The following is a 14,798-nucleotide window of genomic DNA, read 5'->3' as shown; positions in this document are numbered from 1 at the left end:
TATCAGTTCTTGTTAAACCATTTTCATATAGTTAAATTATGTAGCAAGATAATTTGGTTTATTATCATTAAAATAGTCTCTGATATATCAAAGTCTTAAAAATGCTTTGGTTTTTCTAAATTTAAAATGTGAGTAGTAATTTTTAAATTTTATCTGCTAAATCAGTATGTTGTCAACACAGATCTTTCTTTATGACTACTTTATATAAGATACTGTCTTTCAGAATAAGCAAGGTTTAAAAAACATTTCTCTGTTACTTCCTTATGCATGTAATTTGTTCCCCATTTTAAGTGTTTCAGACAAATTTTCTGCTGACTCATAGACGAGAGAATTAGATTTAAAAGAGAGTTAAAATGTAAGGTCTAACTTTGGATACTTTGGGAAGAAACTAAGCTTAGCATGGATAGAAATTGCCATCTTCTACATCCTGTTAATACTCTGAGAATTGTGAGTCAAATATTAATCATGAGTATCTACAAATGTACTCAGACATACATATACATGATTCAAGGGCTTGGAAGCACAGTGCAGTGGAAAGAGCGCACTTCTGGAAGTCAGACATCCTTACCTTATGTCTGACTGCTTCCATTCACTTGCCCTGGACAATCCACTGAGTCTCTCCAAATGTGTCTCCCCATTTGTAAAAACAAGGGGATTGGTTTATGTATATGATTTTTGAGGTCAGTTTCAATGCTGAAATCCTATAACATTGTGGTTATTATTGCTGCAAAAAGCTAATTTTGAAGATTTTTTAAAAGGTTTTGCCAGATAGGTGTGAATACGAATTTTTTTATTTAATTAAAGAAAAAATATTCACTGGGCACAGTGACTCACATCTGGATTCCCAGTACTTTGGGAGGCCCAGGCAGGAGGATCACTTGAACCTAGGAGTTCAAGACCAGCCTGGACAACTCCCTCTCTACAAACAAATTTTTAAATTTGCAAGGCTTGGTAGCATGTGTATGTGTTTCTAAATATTTGGGAGGCTATGGTAGGAGGATCGCTTGAGCCCAGGAGCTTGAGGCTGCAGTGAGTTGTGGTCATGCAATTGCACTCCAGCCTGGACAACAGAGTGAGACCCTGTCTCAAAAACAAACAAATAAAAAAAGAAAAAATTCACATTTATAGTCATAATTTCATAATTATCTGCTTTATAGGATATTGGTGGGGGCATATGTAAGTATTCTGAGATACTATTACTTGTGCTTTTGAAAATTTTCACAGTAAGGATCTTCTCAGATCATTTGCTTTCAAATGTACACATCTTCCCAGAAATCCCATTAATATAACTATTGCCATATTTTAACAGCAAAAGACCCAAAACTATATCCATAGATGAAAATATGGAACCAAGTCCTACAGGAGACTTTTACCCCTCTCCCAATTCACCAGCTGCTGGAAGTCGAACATGGCATGAAAGAGATCAAGGTGAGTAATAAGGAGATGCCTCTAGAGAGATGAGTAAAATGTTGGCTCGTTTCTTAAGTTTCGTTTAGTCAAAATTTCATAATTAAACCAATATGGATTATATATTGTTTTCATCAAATGATTCCTGTAGAATTATTTTTGAGATAATATATTAGTCAAATGTCAAAGTTAATTTATCCAAAATCTTATATTTACATGTTTCATTGGGCTTTTCTTCAGACAAAATGATGTTTTAGAACCCACAATTATGTATGTGACTGATTATGGTCTGTCTACATTTGTTGGTTGGAGTACAGCAGAACCACAAACTGTGATTCAATTAGATCCGCCTGCTCCTCTCTATGGGGCGTTGCAGGGAGCCAAACTTTAAGCAGTTTGCAAGTGCCAGGAACTGAAAGTTGTCATTTAAAGGAACCTGCAATTCCTTTTGGAAGTAGGTAGACCATATACAATAAAGAAAAGTGTAATGTAAGATACATTGTGTCAGAGTCAATCTAGCTATGCTTTCTAGATAACACTGTGACCTAGTTCTAGGGTAGCTTTGAGGATAAATAATAACTTTAAGAAATGGGTATTGATACCCAGAAGGATTGAGACTTAGCTCTTCTTAAAGTCTGTCGGATTTAGTATATTTCATCACACTTATCTATGCTTTCCCCCACAATCAGAGGGAAATTATTAAGCATGGAAATAGAAAAATTAGCTAACGGCTGTTTTTGTTGATATATAAGCATGTGTGCAAGTAAGATCTTATGTCAGCCGCATAAACATGTATTTTTAAATTGTCTTTTAAATATAATTCTGCATTAAAAGAAATCTAGCCTGGGCAATGTGGCAAGACCCCATCTCTACAAAAAAATACAAAACATTAGCCAGGTATAGTGGTGTGCGCTTGTAGTACCAGCTATTCAGGAGGCTGAGGTGGGAGGATCAGTTGAGCCTGGGAAGCAGAGGCTGGAGTAAGTGTGATCGCACCACTGTACTCTAGCCTGGGTAACAGAGTGAGACCCTGTCTCAAAGAAAAAAAAAATCGAAAAGAAAGGAATAATGGTTTTCAGCCCAAGACTTGGGTATGTATTGGTGAGGGTTGGGGTACTCTATGTTGAGTACTCTTAGGAGACACATAACTCTGGGCCTTAACAGTTAAGGCCAAAGTCAGTTCCTTATTCAGTGCTCCTTTTTTGGTGCTCAAATTTTTAATACCTGAGTGCCAAGGGGTTTAAAGAATAATGAAAAATCTTCATGGAGACATTGACCTTTGAGTCAAGTGTACCTCCTTTAGCACAACTGAATCAAAGCTCAATTCCTAAATCTCACCTAAATCTCCTTGAGATTTTAACTAATAAAGAAGTGAGAGGCTGAAGGGGGTGGCGGTGGGAACTGAGACAAAAGCATAGCCATGTGTTAGGTGGGGAGGCAAATTTGAGAATGGCTGTGTGTGCCATGTGGCTGGACACGGTTCACATGGAGGAAAATAATGGAGATGACAAGGGTCATTTTATGCAAGGATTTGAAACTCAACTGGAGAGAGTTTGACTGTGAGACCCCCCTCAGAGGGAATTTTGTCTCTGAGACTGTCCTCATGAGAGACCCCACCAAATCTATTTTTCAGGCAGTAGGCAAAAATCTTTATAAAACGTAAATAACAGCATATTACTTCCCCTACTTCAGATCCTCTAGTCACTTCCCACTGCTCTCAGGAAAAAATGGGAATTTTCTCGTATGACCAACAGGCCTGGCCTGTGTCTGCCACCATAGCCTTGGCAGGTGACATTCTGCTTTCCCTTACTTGCACTTGAGCCCACTGCTTTATTTAAAGTTGGGAATTCAGCACCCACGACCTTTCTGTAAGTTATGACCTCTGGAATGCTCTTCTAACTCTTTATCTGGCAAACTCTTTGTCATCCTTCAGAGCCCAGCTTAAATTGAGAAATTTCAATCTAAATTCTGTCTTCTAGTTTACTCTGTCAACACCCAGTACTGTTCTTTCATTGTACTCATAATATGTAATCATATAGCTATTTATGAGATTAGTTGTCTAAATCTGTCTACACTGTGAGAGCAGGGACCTTATCTATTTTGACTACTACTGTAACCACCACTTAACACACACTTGGTGCATAGTAGGAGTACAATAAATAGTTGTATAAATGAACCATTGATAGGCAGAACACCAGTCATATTAGTGAAGGCAAGATATAATAGAGACTTTTACCAGAGTTGCAGTAATGAAACGAAAAACAAAACCCTCAACCCTTAATATTTTATTGCTTGTTTTACTGACATTGTCAGCTTATTCTAAACAAAGCCATAGTTTCCCTGTCAGAAAATTCTTCTGGAAAAGATTCTAATGGTAATAACCTTGTGAATGTGTGGGAATGGATGTGTTATTCAGAAGTGTAGGTGTTCTTTATTATAGAGAGTGTCACTTTGTAAGAATTGATTCCTCTTTAAGCCTATTGAATAAAGCCAATCTCAAATCATATTATAAAACATTTTTGAAAAGTAGAAGGGAAACTGTCATTCTTTTTCTTTGTAAAATCATTGTATTGTCTTGGTGATTTTCTTTTGTCAAGATGACTAGACTTATTGGAGGAGTCTGTAAAGGCACATTATATTAAGGGTAAGGAAGAATATTTCATTCTCAAGTGTGCTTTTTAAACACACACACACACACACACACTCTCTCTCTCTCTCTCTCTCTCTCTCTCTCTCTCTCTCTCTGTCACTTTAATTCTGAAGACCCTGAAGACTTTGTAATGTGCACAATAAGCCATTGTGGGAAGAAGACTCAACTACAATGAAGAAATGCAGGCAATACAGTACTATCTTTATAATTTGCTAAGCCCAATGCAGTCCTTTTGTTCTTAGAAAATTGCTTTTTAAAAATTTGCAAAATAAAATGCCCAATGGTTGTTCTTGTCCATCTTCTGATGTTCTTTAGACACACTTGCCTGTGATGGAGGGAGTTGTCTAAAGCACATATTGAGTGCCACTCCAATCATTGTAATAGCTTTGACATGTCTTGTATTTATAGTATTTTCTCCTACAAAGCCCTGCACTAATTGATACTCAATAACTATTTATTGGTTGATTAAAATATGCTTGTGTTTAAAATGGGCAGAAATGCGTAAAATTTACTATTAATTATTTCCTGGGTATGCCTTATTCTGTTAGTGTTAAATTTGCATTAAAATCTATTCTTGACATAGCCCTTAACAAATTGATTTATTAAATATGAGAATCAAATATAACAAAATTATGGACAATATGTGGCATTTTACTTTCCCTTTCAATCTGAAATACCAACCTAAACCATTGAGATTTATTCTGAGTAGGCAAAAATAAAGGATATAATATGACCAAATTATTACATGTATTCTGTTCTTAAATCAGGCAAAATATTAATACAAAATCTAGGTTTATGTAGTGATATGTTCATGCAATTTTAGTAACTTAATGAAAAAGTATTTTTATTTTAGCATATTACAATGATAAATTAATTATGTCCTTGTGTCATTTCTTCAAAACAAAAAATTACAACTTTCTGATTATAAGAGAATTGTAACTTATACTTTTGCAAATACAGACATGAATATTTTAAAACTAAACATAATTTAATAGTGTTAAACATTTGGTAGAGGGCTATATAATTTGCTTCTCCTGATGAATAGTGATGAAAATTAAATTTGTCAGCATCTATATTATGTAATATTTATATTTTTACTTTATATTATTTTATATGTACAGAAGGAAATGAAAAGGAAAATAATACTGAGTCACTAGCAAAGGGGTATCCAACAACTGTTATATTTCTTTCCTATGTTCTAGAATATTTCTCCTTGCTTAGTCTTTTCTGTAAATCCTGGTCTTAAACTTCTGACTGCTTCTCTGTCTATTAAAAAATTTCTTTTTTGGATATTGTTTTTCTTCATTTAAGATTTTAATGATTAATGAATAGAACCAGATTAGTTTATCAACAGGCAAGTTGAACATTTCTTTTATTCTAGTACTTCCTCCATGAAAAATTACATTAAGATCTTGTCTTTCTTAATTTTTTTTCCATCTGAGTCAATTCAGAGACTCGATTCCTAGTTGATGTACTTTTTTTGAAATTTTTCTTTAGAGCAATCTTTTGTAACTTTTGATATAAGAGGAAAAATAAGAGATAGGTTACAGTTTTTCCTCTAATTCAAGTTACTGTGATGAGACTAAAACCAGTTGTATTCCAATGCTCAGTGTGTTAGTCCATTTTCACGCTGCTGATAAAGATATACTTGAGACTGGGCAATTTACAAAAGGAAGAGGTTTACTGGACTTACAGTTCCACATGACTGGGGAGGCCTCACAATCTTGGTGGAAGGAAGAGCAAGTCACGTCTTACATGGATGGCGGCAGACAAAGAGAGAGCTTGTGCAGAGAACTCCTGTTTTTAAAACCATCGGATCTTGTGAGACTCATTCACTGTCATGAGAACAGCACAGGAAAGATCTGCCCCCATAAATCAGTCTCCTCCCACAAGGCTCCTCCCATGTCACGTGGGAACTGTGGGAGTTACAACACAAGATGAGATTTGGGTGGGGACACAGCTGAACCGTATCACTCAGTAATTTAACAGACAAATAAATAGCATGCTTGCACATTGAAAACAGTTCTTTATAAGGTCAGTTTGCCACTGCCATTCTGATAGTCACTAATTTATCTAAGTCTGAATGTAAAACTTCTAAAACATTTAATAGACATTTAGTGAGAAAAAATATGACATGGTAAATATATTTGCAGTATGAAGTTGGGGATTTCTAAATGGAAGTTTGAACAGCTTTTCAGCCAGATGAGTATTTAAACAACCTGTAATCTTAGATAAAATATAAATTCAAAAAGACTTTATGCAGTAAAATGTTATTAATTTCTACATGTATGGGATTTGAGATAATTTGGTTCAATGAACGGTTTCTCAAATGTCTGTTATATTATAGGAATTTTTGCAGGCATTGGGCACACAAATAAATTAAGTTTCCAGCCCTTGACCTCCCAAATGGAAAAATAACTTTTACTATTTAGAAAAAAACGGGGACTAAAATAAATAAGATTATGAGAGGACCGACTCCATGCTTTAGAGCTCGCTTAGTTTTAAGCACGATGAGCAGTAAATCTTTACATAAAATCATTAAAGTGGCATGTTGGCAAAAACTACCACTACCTAGTATATTGGCATATTATTACAACTTGGAAAGTAGTTTGAAAAATTAAACTGGACTCTGAAGCTATATTTAGGCATTGTGTTCTGGTATCTTAGGTACTAAAAAATAAAAATACTAATTTTTATAAAAATCTCCAGTTCTGTTATATAAATGTCTTCTCAGTTAAGTCTTTCTGAAGTTTTAATTTCTTTCCAAGTCCTAGAGATTTATTTTTGATAATTTTGAAAATATTCTCATTAGTAAGGTAGTCTTAACTGTTGTGCTAAATTTTGATTTTCACATTCTAGAGTTCTATTAGGATATAGTGTTAAATATCAAATGCATTAAGCCAAAGGGCCCAAGGGAACACTGGGGGCTAGAGAGTAAAAATGCCAATTTAGCATTATGTGCTCAATCAGGAAATAAATAACAGTAAATAAGAGTGTGATAGCATACTGACAGAACCAGAATCCGAGGCCAGCATTTCTGTTTTTTCTCGCTCTGTTGCCCAGGCTGGAGTGCAGTGGCACGATCATGGCTCACCGTAGCCTTGACCTCCCAGGTTCAAGTGATCCTCCCACCTTAGCCTCCCAAGTAGCTGGGACTACAGGCACTTGCCACCATGCCCAGCTAATTTTTAAATTTTGTGTAGAGCTGGGGTCTCACTATGTTGCTCACGATGTTCTGGAACTCCTATCTGGACCTCCCAAAGTGATGGGATTACAGGCGTGAGCCACCACACCAGGCCCCCCAGCATTTCCTACTGTGAGTTTAGGAATGTGAAAAGATATGCGACATACAAAAGAGTGTTCAGCTAAATTTGGAAAATTTTCTTGTAATGAAAATTTCAGCTATTTTCATTCATAAATGAATGTGCAGAATATTTAATATACTACTGTGTGCTGTGAAAATCCAGGAGTGGCTCTTGACTGAACATGTTTATTAAGTTTGTGACTTCAGAACCTTTTATTTCTATCAAAGAATCTATAGGGAGCATTAATCCTAGGCTCAAACTTTGGAACACAGTGCTCTAGCCCAAACCACAGTCTGACAAATGATATAATCTGAAGATTTCTCTAGAGCTGTGGGAGCTGAGTGAATAAGCAGCTTTCATAAATGGTTGAATAACTGCTATCTGGGAATCATTAACATTAAATGAAGTCCTAGAAAATGGCAGTGCAGACAGCTTAGTAACCATACTGGAAGAACTTTTTAAGTTCCATTTGGAGACCAAATAGAGCACCAACAATTCCTTACATTCCTGCAGTTTGTATCACAAGGATGAAATAGCAAATATTCAAATATCAAAGTTTTGAACCAGAAAAAAAGAGAGCTACAAATGCTTTTCATGGATGAATGTGAAGGAGAGCTGGTTTAGATTTGATGTTCAAGCCCAATTTTTAAGTTTCTTTGTTTAGCTTCTTTTTATGGAAAATATTGAAAGTAAAGAACTCTAAGTGAATTTCCAGGTACTACCCTGACATTGGAAAGCAAACTTCAAGGATGCTTCCACCCTGAAGAGGAATGCGTCTTCAACTATGTTGCTGTGATTGAAAAATCACAACATGAGCTTCTTTAAAATGGAAAGGAAAACAATAAATTGTTGGTGAAGGCTTTCATCAGAATTCCCCACATTACCTCCTAATTGGCGAATGTTTGTTCCCCCTTCATATGTTCTAATCAAGAATAGCATTTTGGATGGGGTAAACTTGTATACATGTTAGCAGGGCTGGTACTGATTAATATGGAAAAGTCGTGCTCATATTTCTGTGCTCTGGAGGCTTAAAGATTTGAAAATACAGCATTTTGCAGAAAAACCACAATAGATAATTAGTTTGAAAAAAATAACAACTTTCTATTTAATACTGGGTTTCTAGCTTGATGGAACACAGCTTAAAATAGGGAAGTGGGAAACCCGTGGGAGATAATATCATAGTGTGCCATGCAAAGTTTCTCTGCATGAGAAAAGGTTTTATTTGAAATCTTTTTACATATTGAGTTCATGTTTAAGCTTATTATGAAGTAGTTTGGAAAGCCAGTGTCATTTCAGTTATAAGACTTCCAATGTCATATACAATAAGCAATTGATTTTTCAGGTACAGATCATGAATTATTGGAATCATTAGTGAGACATAATTCAAGCTCCTGTTTCACAGCTAAGTAGTCCAAGGATCAGAGAGGCTGTCCTGTCCCAAGTAATGAATGGCAGAGCCTAGATCTTTGTTCAAGGGATTTTTTTTCTTTTTCTGTTATCCTAAGCCTGCCTAGGGAATCAGTATGTAAACTTACAAATGGCCTAGGAGATTTTAAACACTGCTTCACAAGTCTTGGTAGAGGGACACTTTTCTTGGGTAGCTTAAGGAAGACACTGTTAGACCTAACAGAACTAGAATGAGAAAATAGAGATGAATTTGTGAGTTTTCAGGGTTCTGAAAGAATTCTCAAAGCAAAATTTTGAGATGGTAAAATTTTACACACACACACACAAACAAATCAACTATTATTATTAGTGCCAGGATTAAAATTTTTTGTACTAAAATAAACTGAAGATAGGAATGCTTTTGAAGAATAAATGTGGGGAAGAATTGGTTTGAAACGAATGCACAATTTTAAGAAGTCTTTTGGTCTGGAGAATACTGAAAGTAGAATTGTAAAGTGAACCTCAATGTACCATCACCCAGCTTCAACTGTTACTAACACTTTGCCAGTCTTATCGCATTTACTGTCTCCCGGTTTTTAAAAGTATTTTAAAGCAAATCTCAGATATCTGGCATTTTGCTTGTAAATAGATCTAAGTGTTTTGAACAATGAACTTTTTTTTTTTTTTTACATAATCACAGTACTATTATCAATTTAACAAATATAACGTTAATTTCTCAATGTAATCTAACATATAATCCATGTTCAAATTCCCTAGAATAACTTAAAGTTTGTCTTGTTTGAATCAGGACTCAAATTTAGTCCATAGATTATGTTTGTATTTTCACCTTCTTTTTAGACTATACTGGTGACTCTCCTGCTTTTTCTATATCATTTATTTATTGAAGAAAGCATGTAAATTTAAAAACTGTCTTCAAAAAGCCCATGTAAATGAAACAAGGAAAGCAAGATTCTATTGCCATTTGTGGTTGCCATTTATTTATTGAGCCCTTTCTGTCAGGTGCACGGCTAAGTTTATATCTATTTTTCTTTTAAACCTGATAGAAACCCCATTTTACAGCTTACTAAACTGATCGTTACAATGCTTAACAAACTTGACATAGATCATGCAGATCGTAAGTAGCAGAGGTAGAATGGGAGCCCCTGTCTGTCTAGCTGAAGAAACCCATGCTCATTATTACTATATAATACTGTGTCCCAAATAAGTCATTGAGATACTATGTTTATGATTTTGCAAACTAATTATAAAACCTCTATTACAATTTCTTTTAATGCATGAAACTTCAATACAGATAAATGCACATAACTTCATAGGGGCTCATAGACTCCTCGGAGATTCATGCATGTTGTCCTTGCACTAAAATCAGGTTAAAAATCACTTTTCCGTTTAATAAGATATTAAATAATAATCCTAAGTTCTAGAATGTCTTTAGTAGAAGTGTATGATATATGGCCAGTTTAAAATGAGCTATATTTGTCAAAATATAAAAATTAAGTATATATTTATTATCAAATATATGTTTTCTTTTAGTTCTGTTCTAGTCTTTTTGCCTTATGCCTAGCGCACTGTAATTGTGATTAGGAAACTCTAAATATTGGCGTGGTCTTAGACAAATCACTTAACTTCAGTAAATCTTGAGTCTTCCCATCTGTAAAATAACAAAGTTGTATACTAAGGTTTCTTTGTGTTCTAACATTTTAGATTTTGAATCTATTGGAGTCAAAGAATTTGAAGATCTTCAGTACTTGAGTCTTTTCAAAGCCGTCATTAACATGGATCTTTTGGAAAATTCAGAAAGTTTTCTGTTTCTTAAATTATTTTTTAAGTGTTCATTTTAAACACTCTCATTGAATAACAATAATTGGGCTACTTACATGCTTGAAGGCCCATATATTTTGCTTTACACCTGAGGAATGCGCAGTTCTCACAAATGCATGTCCTGTCCTGCACCATTCTGGTGCAGCAAATGATTGATAGAGATTGAATTATTATAACAGAACCTTGCTATGGAGTCAGTGTCTCCTACTTTGAAAACAAATGACTCAGCCAGACGGCAACATTTATTTTCTCTAAATGACTAGGGATGTAGCAATGGGAGACCATTATCCTGTGACAATATTCGGTTTCATTGACATTATCTCACAAATGTAATTGGTCCATTACTAAATAGAGGTTTTGGTACTGATGAATTTCACATGATTTCTAAAACCATTAGGATAATAAATATGCCATCATAGTAATTTCATTGACAGAATGTTCTTTTTTTCTTCATTTACATTTGTTGGAGGAAAAAAATATATAGATTTAGGTTGAACTTAAACACTACAATTTATACCAATTTTGACTACTTTTCCATTAAGAGAAACAGAATATTGTGCAAAGTAATCATATTTGCATTGAACTGCTGAACTGATGACCTTAAAATTTTTGTAATTCTTTTTCTACCACACTAAATCACATCAAATCATAATTGTTCTCAAGCAATTAGTTTACTACCTCAGTTTAATGATTTTATTTGAAGTAAGTTCCAGATCATTTATAGGACTTTCCTGTAAATCCACTAAAGTAACACATCAGTTAAATCAACCCTAACCATTACCAGCGTGGATAATAACAGCATTAGTAACAACAAAATCCTTGAGATGTCTTGTAGCATAAATGTTTTTAAATGCATGGCTTTTCCCCAAATGTTCTCCTCTGAAAACTCATCTGTAATCTTGTTAAATTAGAACTCTTCCAGTATCTTTCTGACTTTTACAGTTAAGGTTATGGTATTGATTTTATTTTATAGCCCATGGCTCTCAGATGCTTAACACTAATAAGCCTCCATAGCCAAGAGGTTTTCCCGAGAGGCATGGTGAATAGCAGCTGTTTACCTATGCCAATGTTTAATAAGCGACTAAAATATACTCCAAGTCCTGCATAATTGTTTGATGTTTTTTCTCTCTTTCAAATTAGGTTTACACACATTACTCAAGATACTTTATCATTGTCTGTCTGTTGAAATGAAATTGCTTAGTGGGCAAAAGCATTTTGAAGTGTTTTTAAAAAGTAATTTTCATTTATTCCACATTCATTGTTTTAGCACTGTTCTTCATTATTCAAAGGATTTTTTAAAGTGTCTCTGGAAGGTGTTTGTGAGCTTCAAAGAGGTTTGAGCTTTAACTTTGCATTGGGTGTAGGTGTAGCCTCAAGACCTTTTTTATAGAGAAGTGATAAAATAGAGACTTGTAGGAACATGCTACTTAACTGTGCTTGGGTTAAAATATATGGCAAGAGACACTTAAACTATTAGAAAATATTTTACTTTACTGAGGAATACAATAATATGCTCAAGTGTAATTAAGATTAAACAACTCAATAATTAAAGTAAGAATTTCATTTATTTAACACAAAGACCACCATACTTTCTCGTTTGAAAAGGAACTGATTTCATAAATTTTTAAAAAATGGTTGAGAAATCTAATTGAAGATGACATCTTATCTCCTCTTAATGTAGCTTGCCATTTTTTCCAGTGTTATTTTAGAGTGTGATAAATGTAAATATATATATAAGGAGATACTTTCTTAACATGGCAGCTAATTATTTTTTGAATCATCTGGCATCATCATCAAACTACTGTAGTGGGATTACATCCATATGTCTTGTCATAACATTCAGAGCTTTTTGTTAACTTGGAGTGTGTGGGAAGGACTTGTTCACATTTGCCACACAATCATAAAATTTTACATCTAGAGGAGTCCTTAGACACAGATATTTAGATACTCTTTTTTTCTTCACTGTGTTTTCAAAAGACATTGTTTTGCCTGTAGCCAACTAAATTGCAAATGTTACATTTAAGCATTTCGTTTTACAGTTTTGCAACATCCAGTACCTAAACTAATATGAAACTTTTCTTCTTGCAGTGTAATGTTGGACACATAACAGGATTCAATATTGTTAACCCAGCTTTGGAAATTATTTATAATATTCTGTGGAGCTACAGGCAGCAGTTTTCCCAAAAATATGTGTTTTACAATTTTTACAGTAAAAGTAATAGTTACTTGTGGGGAATTTAAAAAAACAAACTGTCAAATATGAAGAAGAAAATAAAAATCACCTGTAATCTCATCACAAAAAGATAACTTCTGTTAATATTTGACTGTATATATGCTAGCCTGTTTTTCTATGTGTTTTTTTCCACATTTCAGTGCGTTCTGTTTCTATGAACATATTTTTGCAGTAAATTGAGCTTATATGATATATGCTATTTTGTAAGTTTTTTTGTCTTTATAATCTAATGGCATTTTACCATATCCTTCAATTTCCTTTCCTTTTTCTTTTTTTTTTTTTTTTTGTGACAGAGTCTTGCCCTGTCACCCAGGCTGGAGTACAGTGGCACGATCCTGGCTCACTGCAACCTCCACCTCCCTGATTCAAGCAATTCTTCCTGCGCTAACCTCCCCAGTAGCTGGTATTACAGGTGCACGCCACCATGGCCGGCTAATTTTTGTATTTTTAGTAGAGACAGGGATTCGCCATGTTGGCCAGGCTGGTCTCGAACTCCTGACCTCAGGTGACTTGATCCACCCGCCTGGGCCTTATAGTGCTGGGATTACAGGCATGAGCCACCCCGTCCAGTCTTCCACTTTGTAATGAGTATATAATATGCCATACTTTGGCTACACCATAAAATTTTAAATATCTACTTTGCTCATGAATATTTAGATAGATTTGAAGTTTTTATATTATAAAGAGAGATACAGTGAACATCATTGCATGTTAACTCTGTGCCTAATCTGATTAGGTGATTCTTGTCTAGTTCTTTTCACTGACCCCAGTCCTTAGCATACTGCCTGGCGTGAAGTCACCAAATAGAAGTTCAATGAAATTTTTTTACAGGAATAAATACATTCCTACTGTAGAATTACTAAGTTAAATCTTATGTCAATGTCTAAGGCTGTTGGTAAATATTGGCTTAGATCTTATCAATTTACATTCCCTAGAGCAGTGCCTGAATGGCTTAACTCCGTTGTTATAAGCTGTAATAATTTCAATGTAGCACATGGCTCTATAAACAATTTCGAAGCATGTCCTCTGAAAGAAATTTATAGAACATTCTTTATGTCCCTGTGTCTTTACCCATGCACTTCTTTTTTATCATTTATATGTCATTTAAACCATCAAGAAACACACCATATATCTTCTCCCTATGAGCCAGGGTAGCTCCATTTGTGAAGAAAATGGAGAAATTGAGAGGGTATTGTACAAAGGATTGTACAAAGCTTTCAAGTAAAGGCAGAGCTTACTTGGTCTCTCTCTCCTTTCTTCCTCCTCCAGGACACACTCCGTCACCCATCATCAGTCCTTTACTTTTTAGGTAAAACCTGTTAAAGTAAGGATTGCTGTCATTCTCTACACGGAGATCCTTAGAAATAAATACATCAAAGCTTTGGGCTGGGATCTTAAGTATCTGGCAGGCTAGATACTGCCCCAATCTGGCCTTAATAGTTGTCTTATTTTACATGACACTCATACAGTTATAAATAACCTGGACACTTTCCTCTCCTCAACACTGTTTATCCCAGGGCAAAAACAGAGGCTGAGAAATTGTGATCTTTTTAGCTTTCAGTTGGCAATCATCTTCTCTGCCTTCTCCTTGTCCTCTGGGAACAGAGCCCAAACTCTTTCCTTGACTCAGGACTGACTCTGGATTTGTGGCCTGAAGTAAAAATGTCAGATTTCAGCTACAAAACTCATCCCACAGACTTGATTTGGTAGCCTCTCATTTACTACCTTATTTATTTTAAATAACATTATTATTTTATGCAGATGGTTCATTTCTTTTTCATGTTGTCTTCCAGCTTCCACCCAACATTTTAATGGAAAGCAGAAATATCCCAGTTAAGCTAAAGCTCATTTTTCACTTTCAGTGCTGTATTGCTTGACAGAGTTTCCGTGGAGTGATGGATGTGTTGACCACCTTTGCCTTCACCCAACAATGAATTTGGTCTCTGAAGAGGTTTTCAATATTCCGAGTTTTTGTATA

The 14,798-nt window shown here is 34.9% G+C and overlaps 1 protein-coding gene across 13 annotated transcripts in view; it reads left to right on the top strand.

Moving 5' to 3' along the window:
- NFIB (nuclear factor I B) overlaps positions 1–14,798 on the top strand; it is a 232,447-nt gene that overhangs the window by 166,769 nt on the left and 50,880 nt on the right. For all 13 annotated transcript variants that reach the window (XM_073021603.1, XM_073021605.1, XM_073021599.1 and 10 more), the window contains one exon: positions 1,310–1,428. In XM_073021603.1, coding sequence (XP_072877704.1) covers positions 1,310–1,428 — 119 coding nt within the window. The remainder of the gene's footprint in view (positions 1–1,309; positions 1,429–14,798) is intronic.

This window comes from Chlorocebus sabaeus, chromosome 12 (genome assembly GCF_047675955.1).
Source record: "Chlorocebus sabaeus isolate Y175 chromosome 12, mChlSab1.0.hap1, whole genome shotgun sequence".
Taxonomy (NCBI): Eukaryota; Metazoa; Chordata; class Mammalia; order Primates; family Cercopithecidae; genus Chlorocebus; species Chlorocebus sabaeus.
The sequence above is the reverse complement of the archived record's forward strand: the minus strand, read 5'-3'. Positions and strand labels throughout refer to the sequence as shown.